This window comes from Podarcis pityusensis (genome assembly GCF_964106645.2).
Source record: "Podarcis pityusensis genome assembly, chromosome: 15".
In the NCBI taxonomy this organism is placed as follows: Eukaryota; Metazoa; Chordata; class Lepidosauria; order Squamata; family Lacertidae; genus Podarcis; species Podarcis pityusensis.
In genome coordinates, this window is record NC_138040.1 from 14,176,076 (window position 1) to 14,197,988 (window position 21,913).

Sequence of the window (21,913 nt, forward strand, 5' to 3'; positions counted from 1 at the left end):
TACTCTGCTCCTTCCCATTCTATTTAAGGAAGTGTCAGACATTTGAAACTCTGGAACAAATGGCTTTTACTCCAGAGTCCTAGAAGAGTTTCAGGAGCAGCTGCAACTTGCGGGATGCCTCCAGTACCTTCGAGAACTGCCCCCACCCCACCGCCGGTGGAGATTACATTCAGAAATTACGTTCCTTCTCTAAGGGTTTGGAGAAATTCCAAACAATGGAAATAGCTTGGTGAAAACTCCAGATACACTGGCCAAAAAGCAAAAGAATTGACTGGGCTGATTAATTGTAAACAGGACATTCTTTATGGATTCTGTACATGCAGCCATATAATTGTGTTTTAAAACATTATGATCAAATATTGATTGTTTAATATGTTAGTGTTTTGTTTGTAAAAAAGCAACAAATGAAATTGGGAGAACCAAATAAATTCCTGCAGAATGACAGAATTGATTGGTGGCTAAAGGGTGGATGAGCTACAATGATTTCAGAGTTAATGCTGAAAACTGAAACTGTTGGATATCTGAAACTCTGCAGCAGTCTTCCCCAACCAGGTGCCCTCTAGCTGTTTTGTTCTACCACTCCCATCATGGCTGAGGCTAATGGGAGTTGTATACAGTAGTTCAAAACAGCTGGAGGCGACTCTAAAGTCATGTCTCAATTATGTTTTACTGCTTCTCTTAGAAGTGGAGCTGGCTTCTTGACTATACAGTAGATTGAAGGCAGGTGTAGCCAGCAATGGTACCCCCTAACACCCCTGACCACTGGCCATGCTGGCTGCTGGGAGTTGGAGTTGGAGTCCAACAACATCTCAAAGGCACCACCTCGGATGCTCCTGCTTTAAGGCTACTGAAAGCAAAGGAGAAGGCTTTGTTTTACCTTTAATAGGTGGGTGGATGGGTGGACTTTGCTGGGTGCAGCTTGTCATGATGTGATGGGAGAACATGCACAGGCCAAAATTCTCTCCTGTGTTCAGCCATCGGAGTCTTGTTCTCCTTTTCCTCTGCTCATCTACCCAGTTAGAGATCACATGAACAAAATACTGCTTCTACTGGTCCTTCCCCAGGTGTAAACCTATTGTTATGGGGCTGAGGCTGGGCTGGATGTCCTATTTTCTTTTCTTTTATTTTATTCAGAAATCTTTGAAATGCTTGATGCCATTGCCTGACTGAGAGGACCTTTTATACGCAACAAGGAAAGGGGAAAAAAGAAAGAAAACTCAAGAAAGAAATCCTATATTGTAGGTCCCATTTAATTCATAAAATCCTAGAGTTGGAAGGGATCCCCAATGCAGGAATCACCGCTAAATAATCCCTGACATACGGCCACCCAACCTCTGTTTGAAAACCCCCAGCAAAGGACAGTCCAGCACCTTCCGAAGTAGTTCTGCTGGGCTCATTCCCCGGCAGCTTATTAAGAGTCTAATATAAATAGGCAAAACAAAATTTAAAAAATCCTTCCAGTAGCACCTTGTTGTTGTTTAGTCGTTTAGTCGTGTCTGACTCTTCGTGACCCCATGGACCAGAGCAGGGCAGGCACTCCTGTCTTCCACTGCCTCCCGCAGTTTGGTCAAACTCATGCTGGTAGCTTCGAGAACACTGTCCAACCATCTCGTCCTCTGTCGTCCCCTTCTCCTTGTGCCCTCCATCTTTCCCAACATCAGGGTCTTTTCCAGGGAGTCTTCTCTTCTCATGAGGTGGCCAAAGTATTGGAGCCTCAGCTTCAGGATCTGTCCTTCCAGTGAGCACTCAGGGCTGATTTCCTTAAGAATGGAGAGGTTTGATCTTCTTGCAGTCCATGGGACTCTCAAGTCTCCTCCAGCACCATAATTCAAAAGCATCAATTCTTTGGCGATCAGCCTTCGTTATGGTCCAGCTCTCACTTCCATACATCACTACTGGGAAAACCATAGCTTTAACTATATGGACCTTTGTTGGCAAGGTCTCTGCTTTTTATGATGCTGTCTAGGTTTGTCATTGTTCTTCTCCCAAGAAGCAGGTGTCTTTTAATTTCGTGGCTGCTGTCACCATCTGCAGTGATCATGGAGCCCAAGAAAGTAAAATCTCTCACTGCCTCCGTTTCTTCCCCTTCTATTTGCCAGGAGGTGATGGGATCAGTGGCCATGATCTTCGTTTTTTTGATGTTGAGCTTCAGACCATATTTTGCACTCTCCTCTTTCACCCTCATTAAAAGGTTCTTTAATTCCTCCTCACTTTCTGCCATCAAGGTTGTGTCATCTGCATACTACTTACCTGTAACTATAAATAGGCAAGAAAGCATTGTGCTGTCACTTCCACGACAAGCCGGCAGGTGGGGCTAAAGCGCAATACTTGGTGGTCTTGAAGGAGAAAGAACTGGCCGCTCTAGGAATAAAGCAGGAAATAGAGCTGCAAGAAGGCGCTCAGTTTGCATGCATGGGGTAAGTGAGAGCCGAAGTTTTTGGAGATGCAGGAAGGGAAGGTCTTTCTCTGGGGCTCCGGTTTTACAGGCAGTTGCAGCTTTGCACGTCATCCTGCCAGCTGCATGCCAGCAACTTTCAAAAATTTTCAGGCAGAGGTCTCTCCCAGCCCTACCTGGGATGCTGGGGACTTGAACCTGCGACCTTCCCAAGTCAAATGCCTTGCTACTGAGTTAAGAGACCAGTCCTCATTGTTCCAAGTCAAGGGTTGATTTAAATAGGAGCATGGAAAGCTACCTTATACCATGTCAGGCCATTGGTCCATCTAGCTCAGCATTGTCTACACTGACTGGCAGCATCTCCCAGGGAATTCAGGTAGCAGTTCTCAGACAGCTTTGTGCTGGCGATTGAACCTGCAACCTTCGCAAAAGCACGATTTAAAACACACCAGGGCACGCGTTAAGCCTAAGTGCTAAAGTAGTTGAAATACAGTAATGCTGCCAAGTTTTTAATGCTGCAAGTTGTTTTAAATTGCTTTTAATGCTACAACCCACTCTGGGACTTTAAGATGAAAGGTGGGCAATAAATAACACACACACACAAACACAACATCAGCGTAAGGCACAAGTCAACATCTGCAGGAAAAAAGCAGTGGTCTCCTTCTCTATAAAGCAGCTTCTCGTAGTAGGTTGCTGAGGATTTGTCCTTGCTTGTGGCTCCAGAATAATAATAATAATGATAATGATAATAATAATTTATACCCTGCCCATCTGGCTGGGTTTCCCCAGCCACTCTGGGCAGCTCCCAACAGAACATTAAAAACACGATAAAAGATCAAACATTAAAAGCTTCACTAAACAGGGCTGCTTTCAGATGTCTTCTAAAAGTCAGATAGTTATTTTTCCTTGACATCTGATGGGACAGCGTTCCACAAGATGGGCGCCACTACCAAGAAGGCCCTCTGCCTAGTTCATAGAAGAATCATAGAAACATAGAGGTGGAAGGAACCACGAGGATCATCTAGTCCAACCCCCTGCAGTGCAGGAATCTTTTTGCCAAATGTGGGATTTGAACCCATGACCCTGAAATGAAGAGTCTCATGTTCTACTGACTGAGCTTTCTCTCCAGATACTCAGGCCTCTTGCTGTTCCCCCACCTAGGTTTTCACAACAGCCATGATCCTCCGTGTGGGGCTGTGTCCTGGGCTCACGCCTGAGATGCTCCAGCATCTGAAGACCAGCGGCATCAAAACAGGTCAAGACTAGACTTCCTTTAGCTGGTTTCGGGGTGGGTGCGTGGGAATGAGAAGGGTCTCTTTTCCATATCTTGGGGGTGGGGATGGAGGAGGCCTTTGAAGCTTCTGGGCAGTTCTTACCATGATTTGTGTCTTGTCTTTGCAGAGATGTTGTTGGACTCCAACTCCCATCAGCCAGTATGGCCAGGAACCTGTGATGGGAGTTGGGTGTCCAATGACATCAGGAGGGCCACAGGTTCCCTGTTTCTGATTCATTCAGCAAAGAGTGCGGCTTTTGAAGAAAGCCCAATGACTAAATCTGATAGCTCCCTGCCTGAAAAAGCTTCCAATATGATATTTTTTAAAAAAATAAATAAATTACAGTGCAGTGGGTGAAGGGCGGGGGTTGGAAAAGGAGAAGGACATAAGAGGAATCCTGATAAATTGGACCAAAGACCCAATTCCCAGCTGGATCCTCTAGGAAGCCCATGAGCATGTTATGGTTATGGTGGCAATAGCCATCTCCCGGGGTTTGTTTCTCGAAAGTAATAGTATACAATCCCCAGAGTGGTTTCACAATCCATCCCTCTTCCTGGGGTTCTTTGGGAAATTGTTTCTCTAGGAATACTGGTTTCATGACAACGCTTTTAGCACCCTTCACGAACTACAGCTCCCAGGATCCTCCAGGGAAAAGCCATGACTGTTAAAAGTGGTATCACAGTGCTTTAAAAGTATGGGGTGAATGTGGCCTAAGTACAACACACACTGTTTTGGGGTGGGGCATGGCAGCCCCTGGAACGCTACTCGCTCCTCTTATTCAAATCATAAATAGCACCATAAAGTGCTATTATACCACTTTAAGCAAACATGGCTTCCCTCAGTGAATCATTGGAGCTGTCTTTTGCTGAGGGCTCTGAGAGTTGTTAAAAGACAACTCTCCACAAAGAGTGTTCCTCCTCAAAGAGTGCCAAATTCTCAGAGCTCCCTGTGAAGAGACATTGTTAAACCACTCTGATGAAGTCTCAGTACCTGTAAGAAACTACAGTTCCCAGAATCCTTTGAGGGAAGCCATGGCTGTTTAAAGTGGTGTCGTAGCACTTTAAATATACAGTGCAAATGTGGCCTAAAGTGTTTGCACTACATTTCTTGTTTGGGATTCTTACGGTCTGGTTTCCAGCTGCTGACTATTTCTGTGTCCTGCCCCCCACCCCAAACATTTTGCAGTGGAGGATCTTGTTTCATCAGATCTGGAGGAAATTGCCCAGAAGTGTTCGTTGTCATACAAGGTGAGTTCATAAGAAGCTGCCTTATCCTGAATCAGGCCATTGCTCCACCTCACTCTATACTGCTGGCATTGACTGGTGGCAGATTTCCAAGATTTCAGGGGACACCCCCAGCCCTACCTGGAGATGCTGGGGTCCGAGTCTGGGACCTTCTGCATGCAAAGCAGGTGTTCTGTCACTGAGTTAAGAGTCTAGTCTTCATGGTTCCAAGTCAAGGGCTCAGTTGAATAAGAACATCGGAAGCTGCCTTGAAGTGATTCCTACCCTTGGGTCCATCTAGCTCAGTACGGTCTACACTGACTGGCAGCAATGGCTCTCCCAGGATTTCAGGCAGGAAGTCTCTCCTAACCCCACCTGGTGATGCTACTGGGGATTGAACCTGCAACTTTCTGCATGAAAGGCAGGTGCTATATCACTTATCTATAACCCTTCACCAGGTCTTTTCAGATGGTTTTGACAATGTTTTATTGCTCAGTACACACAAAACAGGTAGCAATTTTTCTCTTGCTTCCCAACAAAGCAAGGGTTGAACGAAGATCTCTCTGCAAAGGCTAGAGATATTCTTATTCATATTATCATTATTACCATTGTTTATTATCACCACCACACCTTTTTTTGTGCTGCTTTTCAGGTGGCTTATGTAGGGGAAAGTAAATAGCGAAAAGTTTTTTCCTCCCTCTCTCATAACACTGAAACTCTTGGACATTCAATGTAGCTGAATGTTGGAAGATTCAGGGCAGATAAAGTCCTTCTCCGTGAAGTGCATAGTTACACTACAGAACTCCCTCCCACATGAGACAGGGATTGCAACTAAAAGAGGGTCGGACAAATTAAGGCTACCAATGACTACTTGCCACAATGGTTATGCTGTACCTCCAGGGTCAGGCATGGTTTGCCACGGGGTATAAAAACAGTAAATAGAGTAAATAAATATAAATAAATGATGGTGTTGGAGGGTTAGTTTCCAGACTTGGCCTTGACTTATTCTGCTTTCTCCTCAGGCCTTAGCTGCAGTAAGGCGTATCTTGCTGGCCCAGTTTGCCTCATTCCCTGTCAATGGGGCAGACCTCTACGAAGAGCTCAAAAACACCACCGCCATCTTGTCTACCGGGAGCAAAAGGCAAGAGCAGACCCCATCAACTCCTTTACTGGATCTTTCCCTCTAATGTCCAATAGTAAAATAGACAGGGCTTTCACCACAGAGATGTCAAGGGATAGAGTGGGGCAACTCTACATGTGCTGAGAATTGTGCCTTATGGTAGTTTTCCTTTTTCCAAACATGCATCAGGATTTGAGGCTTCATGTGAGCCTCTGTGGCATGGGGACGCTGTGGTCTAAACCACTGAGCCTCTTGGGCAGTTCGAATCCCTGCAACGGGGTGAGCTCCCATTGCTCTGTCCCAGCTTCTGCCAACCTAGCAGTTTGAAAGCGCACCAGTGCAAGTAGATAAATAGGTACCATTGTGGCAGGAAGGTAAACGGCATTTCCGTTTGCTCTGGCTTCCATCAACGGTATCCCGTTGCACCAGAAGCGGTTTAGTCATGCTGGCCACATGACCCGGAAAGCTGTCTGTGGACAAACACCAGCTCCCTTGGCCTGAAAAGCGAGATGAGCTCCACAATCCCATAATCACCTTTGACTGGACTTAACTGTCCAGGGGTTCTTTACCTTTACCTGTGCCATGGGGGCCTGGGCCTAAATTCCTGCGGACCTTGGGAGATGGTGATCTGCTCTTGTTTTCTGGACCACCTCTCTGGGACTCCCTTCCTCTTCTGTCTTGTCTGTGAGAGAGGCATGCCAAGGCCTTCATTTCTCTTCCTGAGGGCCAGATAGTGAGGCCTGGTGGGATGTTCAAGGTGTTACTATTAAGGAGATTCTGACTAAACATTGGGAAGAACTTTCTGAGGGCAAGAGCTGTTTGACAGTGGAACAGACTAACTGAGAAGGTGGCAGGCTCTCTTTCGCTAAACAGAAACTGGGTGGCCACCTGTCGGGGCCTGGATTGGATGATCCTTGTTCTGCCTTCCAACTCTATGCTTCTGCAATTCTATTTCCCTGTTCTGATTATTTTTTCTTTTTCCTTTCCCATCACTGTTCAAGCTTGGACAAGCTCCTGGACTCTGGCTTGTACACTGGGGAGGTGACCGAGCTTGTGGGGGCTCCTGGAGCTGGCAAAACTCAGGTGAGTGGGGGGAATCCAGCAACTGAGGTCACCGGAGTCACTGTGGCTGTTCTGGATGAAAAGAGCTCTCAAAGCTGTTTAAAAGAATAAAATGATCAAAGAGAAGAATGGTCAACAATCATGGCAGACCTTCGAAAAGTTGAAATAGCAATAGGCTAAGCTTGCCTAAACAAAAATGTGTTTAGAAAGGGTAATATCAATAGGCAGGGATTTCCATGATGATGAATGATGTTGGCTGGGGCTGATGGGAGATGGAGTTCAGCTCACACCTGGAGCTTTTCCAGTTTTGGAAATGACATTTGTGGTGATTGCGCTTCGTAGAATCATCACATGGGGAGGCATCTCAAAAGGTCCTCTAGCCCAACTCAGCTTCTGTGCTCTCTCTTTCTCTCCCTATTTCTAGGTGTGTCTCAACATAGCTGCAAATGTGTCCCACAGCCTCAAGCAGAACCTTCTGTACATTGACTCCACAGGGGGCTTCACAGCCACCCGTTTGCTGCAGCTCCTTCAACTGAGGACCGAGGATGAGCAGGAGCAGGTCAGCGTGAGCCAAAGAGGACAAAGGGGATCTTGTGGCCTCTTTATATTATTGCATTTAGTTATATTTCGTTTTTTAAATTCCTCTTAACGTAATAAAAATTAGATAGAAACAAAACTAGGGGTTGGCATCCATCTAAGTTTTACATATAGACCCATTGAAATTAATAGATCTCAGCCATATTCATTCATTTCAGTGGGGCTACTCTCAAAACCAAGATGTGCTCTCCCAAGCCCACATCTGCAGCACATTGGCACTCCTGTCTCAGCGACGTCTGCGCTGGCTTGGACATGTCCACAGCTTTGAAGAGGGCATAATCCCCAAAGATGTGATGTATGGCAAACTGGCTTCAGGCACCAGGCCTGTTGGCAGACCAACTCTGCGTTACAAAGATGTCTGCAAATGTGGCATGAAGGCTGGCAACATCAACCTTGCTGTGTGGGAATCCCTTGCAAACCACCACAATGCCTGGAGACATACAGTTGGGTCATGCATCCAGAGGAGGAATGACCCCTGGGGGAGCACAGAGAGAAGGAACGCCGTGGTGCATCTGCAGCAGCCCAACCGGACTCCCTCCTCTGCCCCAGCTGCAACAAAACATGTCTCTCCCTCTTGGTCTCTACAGCCACAGCAGTCGCTGCAACCATCCAATGGTTTGACTTCACCCCCCAAAACACACTCCTCCATGGTGTCGCAAGACAGACAGCTGCCAACAACTCTGAGCAGGACTAATGTTGGGTACAGCCCTGTATGTTTTTTGTAAACCGCTTTGAGTTTATGATTCCCCTCCCAATCTAGTGGTATTTATAAATATGTTACAAATAATGCAGAGAATGAGACACATTCTTGGCTGTGTCTGCCTTAACAGCTTTTCCTCCCTGCACCCATAGGCAGAGGCTTTGCAGAGGGTCCAGGTCATCCGTGTCTTTAACGCCTATAAAATGCTGGACACGTTGCAAGAGTTCCGCAGCAGTGCAGCCCACCAGGTGAGATTTCTCCAGTGCTCCCCTGCTTGCAAGACGCTTCATTGCTTTCCATCTCTAGAGCTCAAGCTGTTGCATCATATTACCCTGGAAATCCCCAACGTGTTGGAGTGTGTGTGAATGAGTGGCTTTCTGCACATGGTCAGCTATAGCCTTCCCTGTTCTCAACTTGCGTGTGTGAATGAGTGGCTTTCTGCACATGGTCAGCTATACCCTTCCCTGTTCTCAACTTGCATCTTTGGGGGTGGGGGAAGTCCTGGCACAGAGAGCACACATTGCAGAGCGGAGTCGTCAATCTTAATTTAAGCTGTGCACCACCCCCAGATCTTGTTACCACCTCTTTTCTCCTGTCCTTTGGGTTTTGCTATCCAGGACTATTGCAGTGGCTAACTTGCTGAATGCAAAATTAATTTTTGTGCCAGAAAACAAATGATTTCCCTGCAGTTTTCTGAGCTCTGAGATTTTCTGGGGGGCAGAAGTCCTGGATTTCCTTGGTGGGGAGCCAAGGTAAATCCCTTGTGGGATGTGCGCAGAGGAAGGCAACCAAGATGATGAAGGGTCTGGAAACCAAGCCTTGTGAGGAACAGTTGAGAGAGTTGGGCATATTTAGCCTGGACAAGAGAAGACTGAGTGGTAATATGATAGCATCTTAAAATATCTGAAGGGCTGTTGCATGGAAGATGGAGCAAGCTTGTTTTCTGCTGCTCCAGAGGGGAGGACCTCAACCAATAGATTCAGATGGTAAGAAAGTAGATTCCAACCAAACTTCAGGAAGAATTTTCTGGCAGGAAGAGCTGTTCAGCAGTGGAACAGATTACCTTGGAGGGTGGTGGACTCTCTTTATTGGAGGTTTTAAACCAAAGTGGGATGTCTGTCTGTCAGGGATTCATTAGCTGGATTTCCTGGATTGCGGGTGTGTGTGTGTGTGTGTGTGTGTGTGTGGTTGGACTAGATGACATTGAGGTTTCTTCGGGCCCTGCAATTCTCTGATTCTACAACTGTGGCCTACTGTTAATTTGCCCTGCTTCATCGTTGGTGCCTCAGCTGTGGAGGGCAGGATACAAATAAAAAATTATTATTATTATTATTATTATTATTATTATTCTCTGCACATTCTCCCTCAGGTGGTCAGTGCATCTGGGCCAGTGAAAGTTCTGGTGATTGATTCCATCTCCGCTGTCGTTTACCCTCTTTTGGGAAGTCGGCAGCCTGACGGTAAGCAGCAAGCCCACCCCTGTCTCTCAGCAGGCACTCGCCTGTTCCAAGTTAAGGGGTTCCGCAGAGGACAGCCCCCCCAAATCTTGCTGTTGGGTTTGCCTTATATACCAGAGATGGGGAACCTGTGGCACTCCAGCTATTCTTGAGAGGTTTCACAATCAATCCCTCTTCCCAGGGAACTCTGGGAGCTGTACCCCTGTGAGGGGAATAAGGGGTCTCCTAAAAACTCTCAGCACCTTTGATAAACTCAGTTCCCAGAATTCTTTGGGGGAAGCCGTGACTGTTTTACAGTATTGTAGCGCTTTAAACGTATGGTGCGATTGTGGCCTGAAATATTCCTGCCACTGCTGCGTGTGGTGGAGGTGCGTTGGGGGTGGGGAGAAGCTCCAAAAGCTGGTGAGCACATTTCTCCTGATTGGCTGAAAACCCCTTGCTCCCACAGAGAAACAGCAGTTAATGGCAAACTTGGGAGGACCACGTTTTGTGTCTTTCCTGCAGGCATGGCCCTCATGATGCATTTGGCGTGGGAGGTGAAAACGCTTGCCAGAGAGCTTGGAATGGCTGTCGTGGTAAGTGGTTGAGAGCAGCCACTAGACACTCCTCTTTTTAAAAACGTTGTCTCTGATGGTTGCATAGGAGAAGAAGGTGGTCTATATCAGTGGTTCCCTAACCTTTCTGGGCCACCGGCTCCTTGGTTCCCCATAAACTCATCCCCAGTGCCCCCTAGCCAGGGTTGTATAGTTAGAGTGTCAGACTAGGACCTGGAAGGCTGGGGTTCAAATTCTGACACAAGCAGGAAGCCCTGCCCCCAAATCATCATCAACCTTTATTACGGTCCAAAGACCCAACAAATCGTTACAAAGCAATACATAATTCATTCAGCCTACCTCCAGGTTAAACAAGCATTTCGTTCAAAATATAAGGATCATTGGTTCTTGCAACCACCGATAATAACTTGGCCACTGCTAATGTTCTAGCATTTGTCCAGTCTTCCAATAGGAACCTGACATAGTGAGCCTCTGATTTTCCCAGGAAAGGTACCAGCAAGGGTAATATCATTCAGCCCTGGCTTGCTCATATTTTGCACAGTGCAACAAAATATGTTTTATGGAATCGATGTCTTGAGCACATGAGCAAAGTCTGTCCTGGTAGGGAACTCCTCTCAACCTGCCATCCAACACTGCAGAAGGAAAGACGTTTAGTCTGGCTTTGGTGAAAAGCCTTCGATAATTTGGTACTGTCAGGTTTTTAATGTAAGATGTTAACTTAAAGACATGCCCATATTGTACTCCTAATGCCAGCAGACTACAGATTGCGTGTGATCGAGATCGCAAGTCACTGTGTGCATTATCCCATAATCTTTGCTTTAACGTCTTTAGGGCGCCTTCATAACCCAGGTAATACAGTTGGGGGGGGTGACAGACCAATAGAGGTGGCTTTTTAGCCATGGTTTTCTGCCATTTGCTGACAAATTCCTCATTGGTCAGGTATTGGTACAAACCCTTCCCTAGATCAAACACTGAAATCCTGAGCCAATGTTTTAGGGCAGCCCACCACGCTTTAGTTGACATTGGGCATTCACCAGCTTCTAACAGAAGTATGGAGTTGGGGACACAGTTGGGAACCTGAAGCAGAGATCGTAGAAATTTTGCCTGAAAGCCATCTAGCTTTGGCAGGTCCCCATTATGCCCCCAAATAATTCAGGTTTGTGGTTGAATGGGAATTTTTCATCATTCTAGAATGGGGGGGGGGGGGGGGCCTTGTACAGCAGACCCAAAAAGGGTTTGTGCAGCTAATTACTCCGAAAGGGAAATGAAAGAGGACTAAAACCTGCCACTCTGTTTTCAGCTGACAAATCACGTGACCAGAGACAGTGGCAATGGCCATCTCAAACCAGCACTGGGTCGCTCGTGGAGTTTCGTGCCCAGCACCCGGGTGCTGTTGGAGGACAGCAAGGAATCTTGCGGGGGAACTGGCACCGCCCGAATTGCGTCCTTGACAAAATGTCCTCGGCAGGTGAGAACTTGGGGAGGACATGCATGCCCCTGTATCCCTAGATTAAGGTAATGTGGAATCATGGGGTAGGCAATTTCATATGATCTAGCAATTGCAATTGTAGATGACCTAGCACTGTTCTTGAGAGTGGTCTGGGCTTTTAAAGGGCCTTTTAGAGCATCTGTATCTGGATTTTCAGCCAAAAAGAAGCTCCCAGAGTGGCTTACATACAAACAATTGAAAATAAGGCAATTCCTGCCTGCAGGCTGACTATCCGAAAGACAGTCTGGAAGGAGGAGGAAAAAAGGAAACTTGGGTGCCAGTTCTAAAAGAATAGCTGGAATGGAAGTAGTTCAGGGGCAGGAGGCACAGCCTGATGGAGCTGCCTTTTCAGCAGACCTGATGGGATTTAGGAGGAAGCCAGCCCTGCAGCTTCCGCTCCAGGAACCTTGCAGTCCTTCATTAGCACATTCCTCAGCTCTGCGTAAAATAAGAGACTGATCCTTATATTCTGTCCTTTGTCTTTTGCAGCCTGTTGGGATTCGGGTAGATCTGGATCTGGGGAACTGGGATCTGACGGAAGGTGCAGCATGATGTCAACTAGAGAGGGACCCTGATGGAAGATGCTAACAGAGGGGGCCCTGCCTCTTCAGCACAGCTAGCTCCCTTGCAGGATGAGGACCCCAGAGGTGGAGAGAGCAGCTTCAGGAGATGTCCTTCCTTGTTTTCCTATGTACCGACATTGTCCTGATTACTCGTGGAATGGCAGTAGGTGGCTACATTGCCATGCTATGGTTCCACTTGGCTGTAACTTAATGTGGATAAATTTCTGGTTTGAGAGGAATAAAAAGAAAAAAGAAATAGGATGACCAATGTTGTTACTTCCAGGAAATGAGCCTCTGTGTTCTTATTCTTTGTTTTGCTGTGATATTGTTGCGTGGGTCCCAGTCTCCAAGTGGTGAGGGACCAGAGTTTGGTTTCCTTAGAATTAAGGTCAGTGGAGACTGTGGTGTCTTTAGAATACATAGTTTTATTTACACATAATATATAACCTGAGCATAGGATAGAGGGGCTCACAGCATTAATACCCCAACATATCTCCCCCCCCCCATTAGGTTTCCAGGGAAGCCCCAAGTCACAGCCTTTGTGGTGCAGTGATTAAGCTGGTAGCACATTTGCAAAGCTAAGCAGGGTCTGGTATGGTATCAAATTGGATGGGGAACTGCATTTTGAGATTCCTGCATTGCAGGGAGTTTGACTAGATGACCCTTGGAGTCCCTTCCAAATCTACAATTCTGTGATCCTATTTTCTTCATATATTAATTAGTTCTCAGGGTCACGTGTATTTCTGAGCCACTGAACTCAAGACAGAACATGTGTCTCTCTGGCTTCCAGCACCACCATCCATGTCCCGCCCCCCGCTGCTCACCCCATTATTGTTCGCCATCTTAGGATGAAGTGGCTTCCAACCATGTCAGGTGAGAAAAGGCCCACCCATTTCTCACTGTGGCAACAGAGTTCACTGTTCAGCCATGTTAATAGCAGTACTTAAATGGTCATCTGAGGCAATCACCATAAGAAATGAACTAGTCTGACTGGTTCATCAGATTCATTCTTCTACAGTCTATCCTCACAGATACAGGTATTGCAGGTTTTGTAGGGGACCAGGGGCATCATCTAGACCAGACGCCCGCAATACTCATCACACTATTCTGAAATCTTGTTTTTGATCAGTGTGTTTAGGTTCCTCTGACCTCCTCTTTAGATAGTCATGTGTGTTCATGTATAGTGCATTAAGTTTGTATAAAAACAATGTTCAAATAGCTTTTTAAAGCTGGAATCACTTTTGTTGCACTAGGCTGTAGCAGCACAGAACAGGATAACGAAACTTAAGCCACATAGTAGGATGTACATAAACTCACATAGAAAAAATATATCACTATGGTTTGCAATTAGTAAAATTAGCAATAAGGAATAATAAAATAAAATTAATAAAATTAAAACATTCATGTCAAAGCGCAAAACATATAGACACGTATTCTTAAAATAAAACATGATATTTATTTAGTACAAAATGTAATACATGACATTAAAAGTGTTTGTGTGGGGTGGGGGAATGATCTCAAAAACTAACACCCTTTTGTTAATTTTTAGTGGATACTTACAGAGGAAAATAAGAGAGGTGGACAAGTGATAGTTAGCATTTAAAAATTTTTTTTTAATGAAAAATTGTTAGCAACCATTAAAAAAAATAAATTCTGAAAACCATCCCATCCCACCGCCCAAAGCGAGCTTCGAAAACGTGGTTTGTCTTCGTTTCGTGGCGACTTTCGGCCTCCGCTCCGGTAGGGAGCGGCGAGGTGCACGTAGGCGTCCGCTTGGCGGTCCCTCTAGCCCCCAGACAGCCCTCATCTCTATGGCTCACTGCTTGGCCGCCTTCTCTCATCCCAACCATAGAGAGGGGGCGCGCGGAGGCGGAAGCCCGACGGGGCTTTCCGCTCTTCCCCAACGCTGCCCCGCCTCCCTCTCTCCCCACCCGTTGCCATGGGAGCGAGCGGCGCTGCCCGGGGAGGCCAGGCGGCGGCCGGAGGGGGCGGAGCCGTGCCGGCGGCCCGCCCACTTCTCCATCTGGCTCAGTCAGTCGCAGCCCGGCCTTCGGCGAAGGAGGAAGCGCCGCGGAGGTAAGCAGGGGCTCCTCCCTTGGCCCGAAGGTAGAAGGAGGGGGGCAACGGGAAGCGTGGCGGGGGGAGGAGGCGGTGCCCGCTGGGCTATGAGAGAGAGATTGTATTGGGGGGGGCAGCTATGGGGCTGAAGTGTGGGAAGAAATAAGGGGGTGTGGCTTCTTTTGTGGGGGTCTGTTAGTGGCAGAAGCTTAATGGGGAGAGCCTTTTCCTTAATGACACCCAGTACTGGTGGTGGTGATGAAATGTGGACTTTATAGGGTAATAATATAGGGGGTGGGGCCCCTGCTTCTTAATGAGAGCAAGTTAAGTTGGTTGGGGGGGCAGAGACTCCTGAGGTGAGAGATGCTTGTTATTACTACTAATGCTACTATTATCATCATCATTATCAATACATTTATATACCATATTTTCTTCCAAGGCACTTGAAGGTGGTGGACATAGTTCTCCCCCTCCGCATTTTATCGTCACAACAACCCTGTGAGGTAGCTTAGACTAAGAGATACTGACCCAGTGAGCCTCATGGCCAAGTGGGAGGATTTGAAGCCTGGCCGCCGGGTAGTTCTAGTCCAGCACTCTAACCATTACACCATACTTCTTTTTAAAGACAGATCCAGTTTGGTGAGAGGAAGTGTGGAATCGATGGGGTTGCAAAGTAGATAGCTCAGGAGGTAGAGCATGAGAGGGCTGGGTGTGTGTTTGTTGTTGAGCACTGGCTCTTGTTTTGAAAGAGGGTCTGGGTGTTCATGGAGCGGGGAAAGCAGAGGGGAGGCGGTTTCTTAACTGGAGGTTTGGGTTGTGGGGAGGCAGTTGAGTACAGTGGTACCTCGGGTTAAGTACTTCGTTTTGGAGGTCCGTTCTCAACCTGAAACTGTACTTAACCTGAAGCACCACTTTAGCTAATGGGGCCTCACGCTGCCACCGCACGATTTCTGTTCTCATCCTGAAACAAAGTTCTTAACCCAAAGTACAATTTCTGGGTTAGTGGAGTCTGTAACCTGAAGCATCTGTAACCTGAGGTACCACTGTATTTTGCTGCGAAGGTTTGTTTGGGGGGGGGATCAGAGTTCACAGGGCTGGGTGCCTGTGCATGGGATGACAGTAGGAAGCACTTAACTGATAGAGGAGTACAGTCTAGTCCAGCATCCTGCTCAGGGTAGGGGAAGGGCAGTATCTCAGTGGTAGAACACCTGCTTTGCATGCAGAAGGTCCCAGGTTCAGTCTCCGTTGGCATCTTCAGGTAGGGCTGGGGAAAGAATCCTGCCTGTCAGTCAGTGTAGACAGCATCTTCCTCTGATCTTCAGTGACCTTATTCCAAGTCAGACCCTTTTGTCTATCTCGCTTAGTATTGTTGACACTGACTGGCAGCAGCTCTCCAGGTTTTCAGGCAGAGGGGAATCTCAGTGCTACCTGGAGATGCCACTGGGCATTGAACATGGGGTCCTTCTGCATGCAGAGCAGATGCTCTGCTACTGAGTTATATCCCTTCCTAGGAACTGGGTTCATATCCCCCCCCCTATCTGTCACAAAGCTCACTGGGTCCCTTGGGGCTGGTTGATGTCTCCTATAGGCAAACCTACCCCACAGGAGCGTTGTGAGGATAAAATGGGGAGCAGGAAGAGCCATGTGCTGCCTGGAGGACAGGTAAGATATAAATGATAAAAAACTGGGGATAATAATAATATTTCCACTTTGGAGATACCATGGTTTGGGGGCAGTTGGGGAAGAGAGCAGAATTTGTAGGGCTGGGATTTTGGGAGCGGCAATGAGGAGGTTGTTAGTAGGGCAGGGAGGTTAATTGGAGCAGCAGCAAGAAGTTGAAGGGAGGTGGCTGTTGCTTCGTTAGAGAGGTGGTTTTTTTTAGGTTGGCAGGTGGCCGTGGAGAATCTTTGGGGCAGAGTTGCAGCTATAGGAGAGGGATGGAGAGTCTCATGCATAGGACTCTCTGGGCCTTGCTGTCTGGTCCTTGGAACTCTCCCAAAGCTCTGCCCCCTCTTCCCAGGCCCCACCCCTCACTAGCCCTGCCTTGCACCCTCCTCCAGTGTTTTCCCCTGTCTGGAATGCTTCCTTGAACTCTGATCTAGTGCAACTCCCTGCAGTGCTGGAACCACAGCTTAAGAATCCCTGACGGATGACTATCTAAACTCTTTTTAAAATCCTGTAGTGAAGGAGAGTCATAGACTCATAGAATTGTAAAGTTGGATGGGACTGTGAGGGTCATCTAGACCAACGCCCTGCAATGCAGGAATCTTCTGCCTGATGTGGGGTTTGGCCCTTGATAAAGAGGATCATGCTCTACCAACTGAGCTATTCACCTTGGTATAATCATAGAATTGTAGAGTTGAAAGGGACCCCAAGGGTCATCTAGTTCAATCCCTATAATACAGGAATCACAGCTAAGGAATCCTTGACAGCCATCCAGTCTCTGTTTAAGAATTTGAATGGGTTTGGTTGGGAATATTTGTTGGGGGTCACTTAACACTGGGGCTGGATTGTGGATGGTTTTGAGAGTGTTTTGTCCGGGTGGCAGAGCAGGGAAAACTGATTGTAGAAGTACAGATGACCATGAATGTAATCACACCCCAATTCCTCTTGTGGGTTTGTCCAGTGCTTTGCTGTAGTATTGGCCAACTCTTCTTAAAAACAGGCCATGGATAGGATTTGGTATGTTATGGGAAATCCTTACTCTGGCTATTAATGCAAGATGAAATCACATGATCCTACAAACATCATCAGTGTAAATGTCCTCTCCTGCCACCATAATGTTCTTCTGTACTGTCCTCATTACCTGTTCCATTAACTCTCAGGGCCGGCACTATCATTAGACTGACTGAGGCAATTGCCTCAGGCGGCGGATACTGGAGAGGGGCTGCTGCCATTCCACCTGAACCTCTGCCCATTCTTCTTTGTTGGAAATCAAAGCTGGGTGTGCCACAGGCCTGTTGTACACCTTCCCCATCCTAAGTTGCTCCCCTTGGGTGCCCTGGATGAGACTTCCCCTTTGCCTGCATTTGGTTGACGGCCCTCCATCTTGTCCTCAGACGCTTGTGGCAAAATGTCCTGTTTTTTGGGCAGTGCTTAAGTACAGGAGCCAAGGCAGCTGAAATAAAGTCCGGGTGTGAACGCATCTTAAGTTGAGTTGGTGCCAACACCTTTCGTTGCACACTTCTTCAGAGGAAATTGCACTTTCCGTTTTGGGAGCAGATTGAGAACGAAAATGCGTGCTCTACTTTCAATTTTTAGTAGTAATGCGCAGTGGCAGCTCAGAGAAGTGTGTGCCCTATGAGTCAGCACAGAGTGGTAAATATTGTTTGCTGTGAGTGCTGGAACTCAGTGTGTGGCAATCTAGGCTGGAAATGTAGGCTGCTGTCTGGGGCTGATAAGAGTTGTAGTCTCAAAACATATGGAAGGCGTGAGTATGTTGGAAATAAAGGATATCCATGTGAGTTGGGTAAGTTCTGTGGAAGGGAATTTACACTGTTCTTTGATGATCAATGGGAACTTCTGTGAGATCCCATATAAGCAGGCATGCTTTGGAACTCCTTGCCTCTTGACACCAGGCAGGCATCTTCACTATTTGGGACCTCCTAAAAACAAGCCTGCCTAGATATGTAGAATATTGATATTTTAATCTGTTTTAGCATCAATTTTATTTATTTTTAAAGTTATAGGTAGTTGTGTTTCCCTGATAATTTTATTGTTTTACTCTTTTTTTTTGTATACTGCTTTGAGCTTTTTTCTTTTTTTTCACAATCAAGCAGTATATAAATTGTATCAAAGTCTTGCTTCTGTTCATCATGGTATAAATCAAGGTGTAGACCTTCCTCACTCTGTTCAGTTGCCTGCTGTCGCAGGCTGTGAAGAGGAAATGTTTGGAGGGACTTTGGACAATGGGGCTGACTCTTGAAAAAAAGAATTTAAAAAAATTGCTTGCTAACCTGTGAGTCAGGTGTGAAATGGCTTTATCTCTCCTGCCATTATCAAAACCTCATGGTTGAATTTGTTCACTGCCCTGCTATAAGTTGCTGCGCACTTTATTCCTTATGGTGTACTTGCCCATCTGTTGAAGCAGCATTGAGGCAAGTTCTCCACCGTTAAGCTGGTGTGCAGCAGCCTTTTATCGGGAACCAAGCACACATCTGTAATTCGCTGTGAAACTGAACATGTTTACATGTAGAAGTGCATGCTGCTGGTGGTATTTTGGCATGGGCTTTGCCCTCGGGACTGTTTAATGCACACACTGCGCCTTTGTCCTTTCTCCTGTTCCTGCCGAACATAAATAAGGAACAAGAGGAAATGGCGTTTGGGTTTCAGCAGTCTCTCTTGCTGGGCTTTGGATTGAAAAATACGGTGTTTGTTTACTTGGAAGTTATCTTCAACCGCCCAGAAGACGGTGGCATGTTGCCAGGCTCCAGCTAAGGTCAGCATTCAGCCTCTGGTTCAGTCTTGCTTGTTCATTTTAATGGGTAAAGCAGGGGATCCTAAAGGGAAGAGCATCTACTGTACATGTAGACAGTCCCAGGTTCAGTCCCTAGTAGCATCTTCAGGTAGGGCTGAGATTCTCCCTTGCCTGAAACCCTGGAGAGCTGCTGCCAGTCAGTGTAGACAAAAACAGCCTGACTCTGTATAAGACAGCTTCCTACATAGCTTCGGTGGGGCAAAAGGAAGAGCAGGAAGCACAGGAATCAACATGGCTTGGACCCTCCTCGTGATAACAATGGGAACAGAATGGCTATGTGGGCCGATGTAGCACTGACAGTGAATAATGACTTAATTGCTCTGGAGAAACAGGCTCAGAAGCCTTGTTGTGTCTGTAATTGCTGTGCTGCGTACGTGTTTGCTACCTCTGGGGCTGGAACATGGCAATCCCATACAATTTAATGGGTTTCTGAAAGGTAAAGGGGCTTGCGGCAGCAGGGAGCAGGCTGTACACTTCCTCTTTTCTTGTTGCTGCTTGTTGTTGATGGGTCTTCTCTAAAACTTAAATAGCTTCCTTATTATGGAAGGCTGCCGTTCATTCTCTCCATCTCAGAGCTTTGCTGGAGGCCCAGCTCCATTTGGCACCTCCTTGTTTAGAAATTGGTGCCTGAGTTGTGATTTTTATTTTCCTCTTCCCTCCCTCACCTTTTCCCCTTGTGTGTCATGTTTATTTTTAGATTGTAAGCCTGTGGGTAGGGACTGTCTTGTTTTGATTGTATATAAGCCGCTCTGGGAGCCTTTTTGGCTGAAGAGCAGAGTACTAAATATTTTTTTGGGGGGGGTGGATGACCAGGTACTTCTGCTACTGTTAGCTGTGTGTATAACCAGGCACATGACAAGACATTTTAAAGAACATAGATGTGGTAACAGTTGCTTACAGCTTGCACTGAATCAGATCGATGTGATGCCAACCTTTTAGGTACTGCATTTGTGCACTCCACACACATACAATTTTATTTACCTAGGCAATTTATTTTGGGACAGATCGGTAGTTCAGGGACAGAGCACCTGCTGTGCATGCAGGAGCAAGGTTTGATTCCTGGCAACTCTTTTTATTGATTTCATACCCATCTTTCCTCCCAAGGAGCTTGAGGTGGCATACATAGTTCTCCTTGCCTCCTTGCCTCCTTAATCTCCTCAACAACCCTGAGAGGTAGGTTAGGCTGAGAGGCAGTGACTGGCCCCCAAAGTTTCCCAGTGAGCTTCATGACCAAGTGGTGGCTTTGAACCCTGGTCTCCCAAGTCCTAGCCCAACACTCTAACCATCACACCACCACTGACTGGGAAACCCTGGAGAGCTGCTGCCAGTCAGTGTGAGTCATACTAAAGTAGATGTAGCAGCAGCTTCTCCTGTGCCCTTTTTGAAATGGGGTGCTTGCTCAAAGCATATGGTCTCAACTAGCAAATGGAAGAGTGAACAAGGAATTTATGGGAAGTGGAAGAAATTTTGAAAACCTCCAAAATTAGGGTCCTCCCCTTCTAATTTCATCCCACCCGTTCTGCCGCTTCCATCTGCCTGACTGACCTCACTCACCTGAGCTATAAACTGGGCAGATCCTTGCTTTAAAGTGTCATGCCCTTGTGGTAATGTCTTGGGGTGGAGAGCTTTGTGTACATGGTCAGTTTACCTGGGGCTTATGGGAGCTCATTAATTATCATAAGCTCTGACTTGTTTAAAAGTTTTTTTTAAAAAATGGGTGGGGAATCAGACTGAAATGAGTTGAAACTGAAGCAGGGTAGGGGGCTTGAGGCTTGGGATGCGGGTGGCGCTGTGGGTAAAACCTCAGCGCCTAGGACTTGCCAATCGCATTGTTGGCGGTTCGAATCCCCGTGGCGGGGTGCGCTCCCGTCGTTCGGTCCCAGCGCCTGCCAACGTAGCAGTTCGAAAGCACCTCCGGGTGCAAGTAGATAAATAGGGACCGCTTACCAGCGGGAAGGTAAACGGCGTTCCGTGTGCTGCGCTGGCTCGCCAGATGCAGCTTGTCACGCTGGCCACGTGACCCGGAAGTGTCTACGGACAGCGCTGGCTCCCGGCCTATAGAGTGAGATGAGCGCACAACCCTAGAGTCTGGCAAGACTGGCCCGTACGGGCAGGGGTACCTTTACCTTTACCTTTAGGGGGCTTGAGAGGATTAACATTCCTAAGTGTGTTTTCTTGGAGTGGACTTTACTCTTCTAATCTCAGATGATCATTAAATGAGGCTGCTGGATTAGGTCAATGTGTCCTGTTCTCATTGTGGCCAACCAGATGCTGTGGGAAATAGGCAAGCAGGATTTGAGCACAAGAGCCCTCTCTCCTCCTGTGGTTTCCAGCAACTGGAATTCAGAAGCATTAATGTAGAGTCCACAGTGTAGAGTCGTCCATGTTTACCACATTTTATAACCTGCCCCATCCCCACAATTATTTAGTTATTACGTTTTTATACAACATTTTCTTCCAAGGAGCTCAAGGTGGTGTACATGGTCCCCCTGCCCCACCATTTCCTCCTCCCCAAAACCCTGTGAGGCTGAGAGAGGATGACTTGCCAAGGTCACCCAGTGAGCTTTGTGGCTGAGTGATGATTCAAACTCTGGCTTCCCAGGTCATAGTCCAACACCCTAACACCACACTGGCTCTCATTTTTAGCACCAAATTTTGGCACCTGCTGTTTCAGTACACAGAAGCATTGGAATCTTAGCTTTGGCATGTCTGGAAAGAATCTGTGATGTGCCCTGCTTATGAAACAGCAAGAGGTCATTTTCCTGGAGTCGAATCTGATGATACGGTCACTTTCAAGTGTGGCATCCTTTGCTGATCTGAATCTTGCTAGCCCCATCTGAATTGCATTGGAATCAAAGAGCAGGTCTTGATGCTTGTCTCTGCACCTGCCATCCCATCCAGTTGTATATTTTCCAATTGTTTTTACATGCACATGCTTGTATCA

The 21,913-nt window shown here is 46.9% G+C and overlaps 2 protein-coding genes across 5 annotated transcripts in view; both read left to right on the forward strand.

Moving 5' to 3' along the window:
* Positions 1-2,310: 2,310 nt before the first annotated feature.
* Positions 2,311-12,721, forward strand: RAD51D (RAD51 paralog D). 2 transcript variants are annotated; one of them, XM_080984036.1, is made up of 11 exons: positions 2,311-2,417; positions 3,557-3,650; positions 4,855-4,916; positions 5,915-6,033; positions 7,014-7,095; positions 7,499-7,633; positions 8,524-8,619; positions 9,741-9,831; positions 10,333-10,403; positions 11,683-11,850; positions 12,361-12,721. In XM_080984036.1, the coding sequence occupies exons 1-11, from the start codon at positions 2,409-2,411 to the stop codon at positions 12,421-12,423; spliced, it is 990 nt and encodes a 329-aa protein (XP_080840162.1). In that variant the 5' UTR covers positions 2,311-2,408; the 3' UTR covers positions 12,424-12,721. The 2 variants fall into 2 exon arrangements, with proteins under 2 accessions (XP_080840162.1, XP_080840163.1); XM_080984037.1 differs by having other exon boundaries at positions 2,394-2,417; positions 3,525-3,650.
* A 1,639-nt stretch (positions 12,722-14,360) lies between these two features.
* RFFL (ring finger and FYVE like domain containing E3 ubiquitin protein ligase) overlaps positions 14,361-21,913 on the forward strand; it is a 37,111-nt gene continuing 29,558 nt past the window's right edge. Inside the window, exons 1-2 of one of the 3 annotated variants that reach the window (XM_080984033.1) lie at positions 14,389-14,510; positions 16,081-16,154. The gene's annotated coding sequence lies outside the window, so the exon portion shown is untranslated. Of the gene's footprint in view, positions 14,511-16,080; positions 16,155-17,941; positions 17,962-21,913 lie in introns of those variants that run through there. The other 2 variants (XM_080984034.1, XM_080984035.1) reach the window with 2 other exon arrangements.

Excerpts from the sequence above, each read along its gene's own strand:
- RAD51D (XM_080984036.1), top strand. Across the intron at positions 7,634-8,523 it reads CCGAGGATGAGCAGGAGCAG|GCAGAGGCTTTGCAGAGGGT; the intron begins GTCAGCGTGAGC and ends CTGCACCCATAG. Across the intron at positions 10,404-11,682 it reads AGCTTGGAATGGCTGTCGTG|CTGACAAATCACGTGACCAG; the intron begins GTAAGTGGTTGA and ends CTCTGTTTTCAG.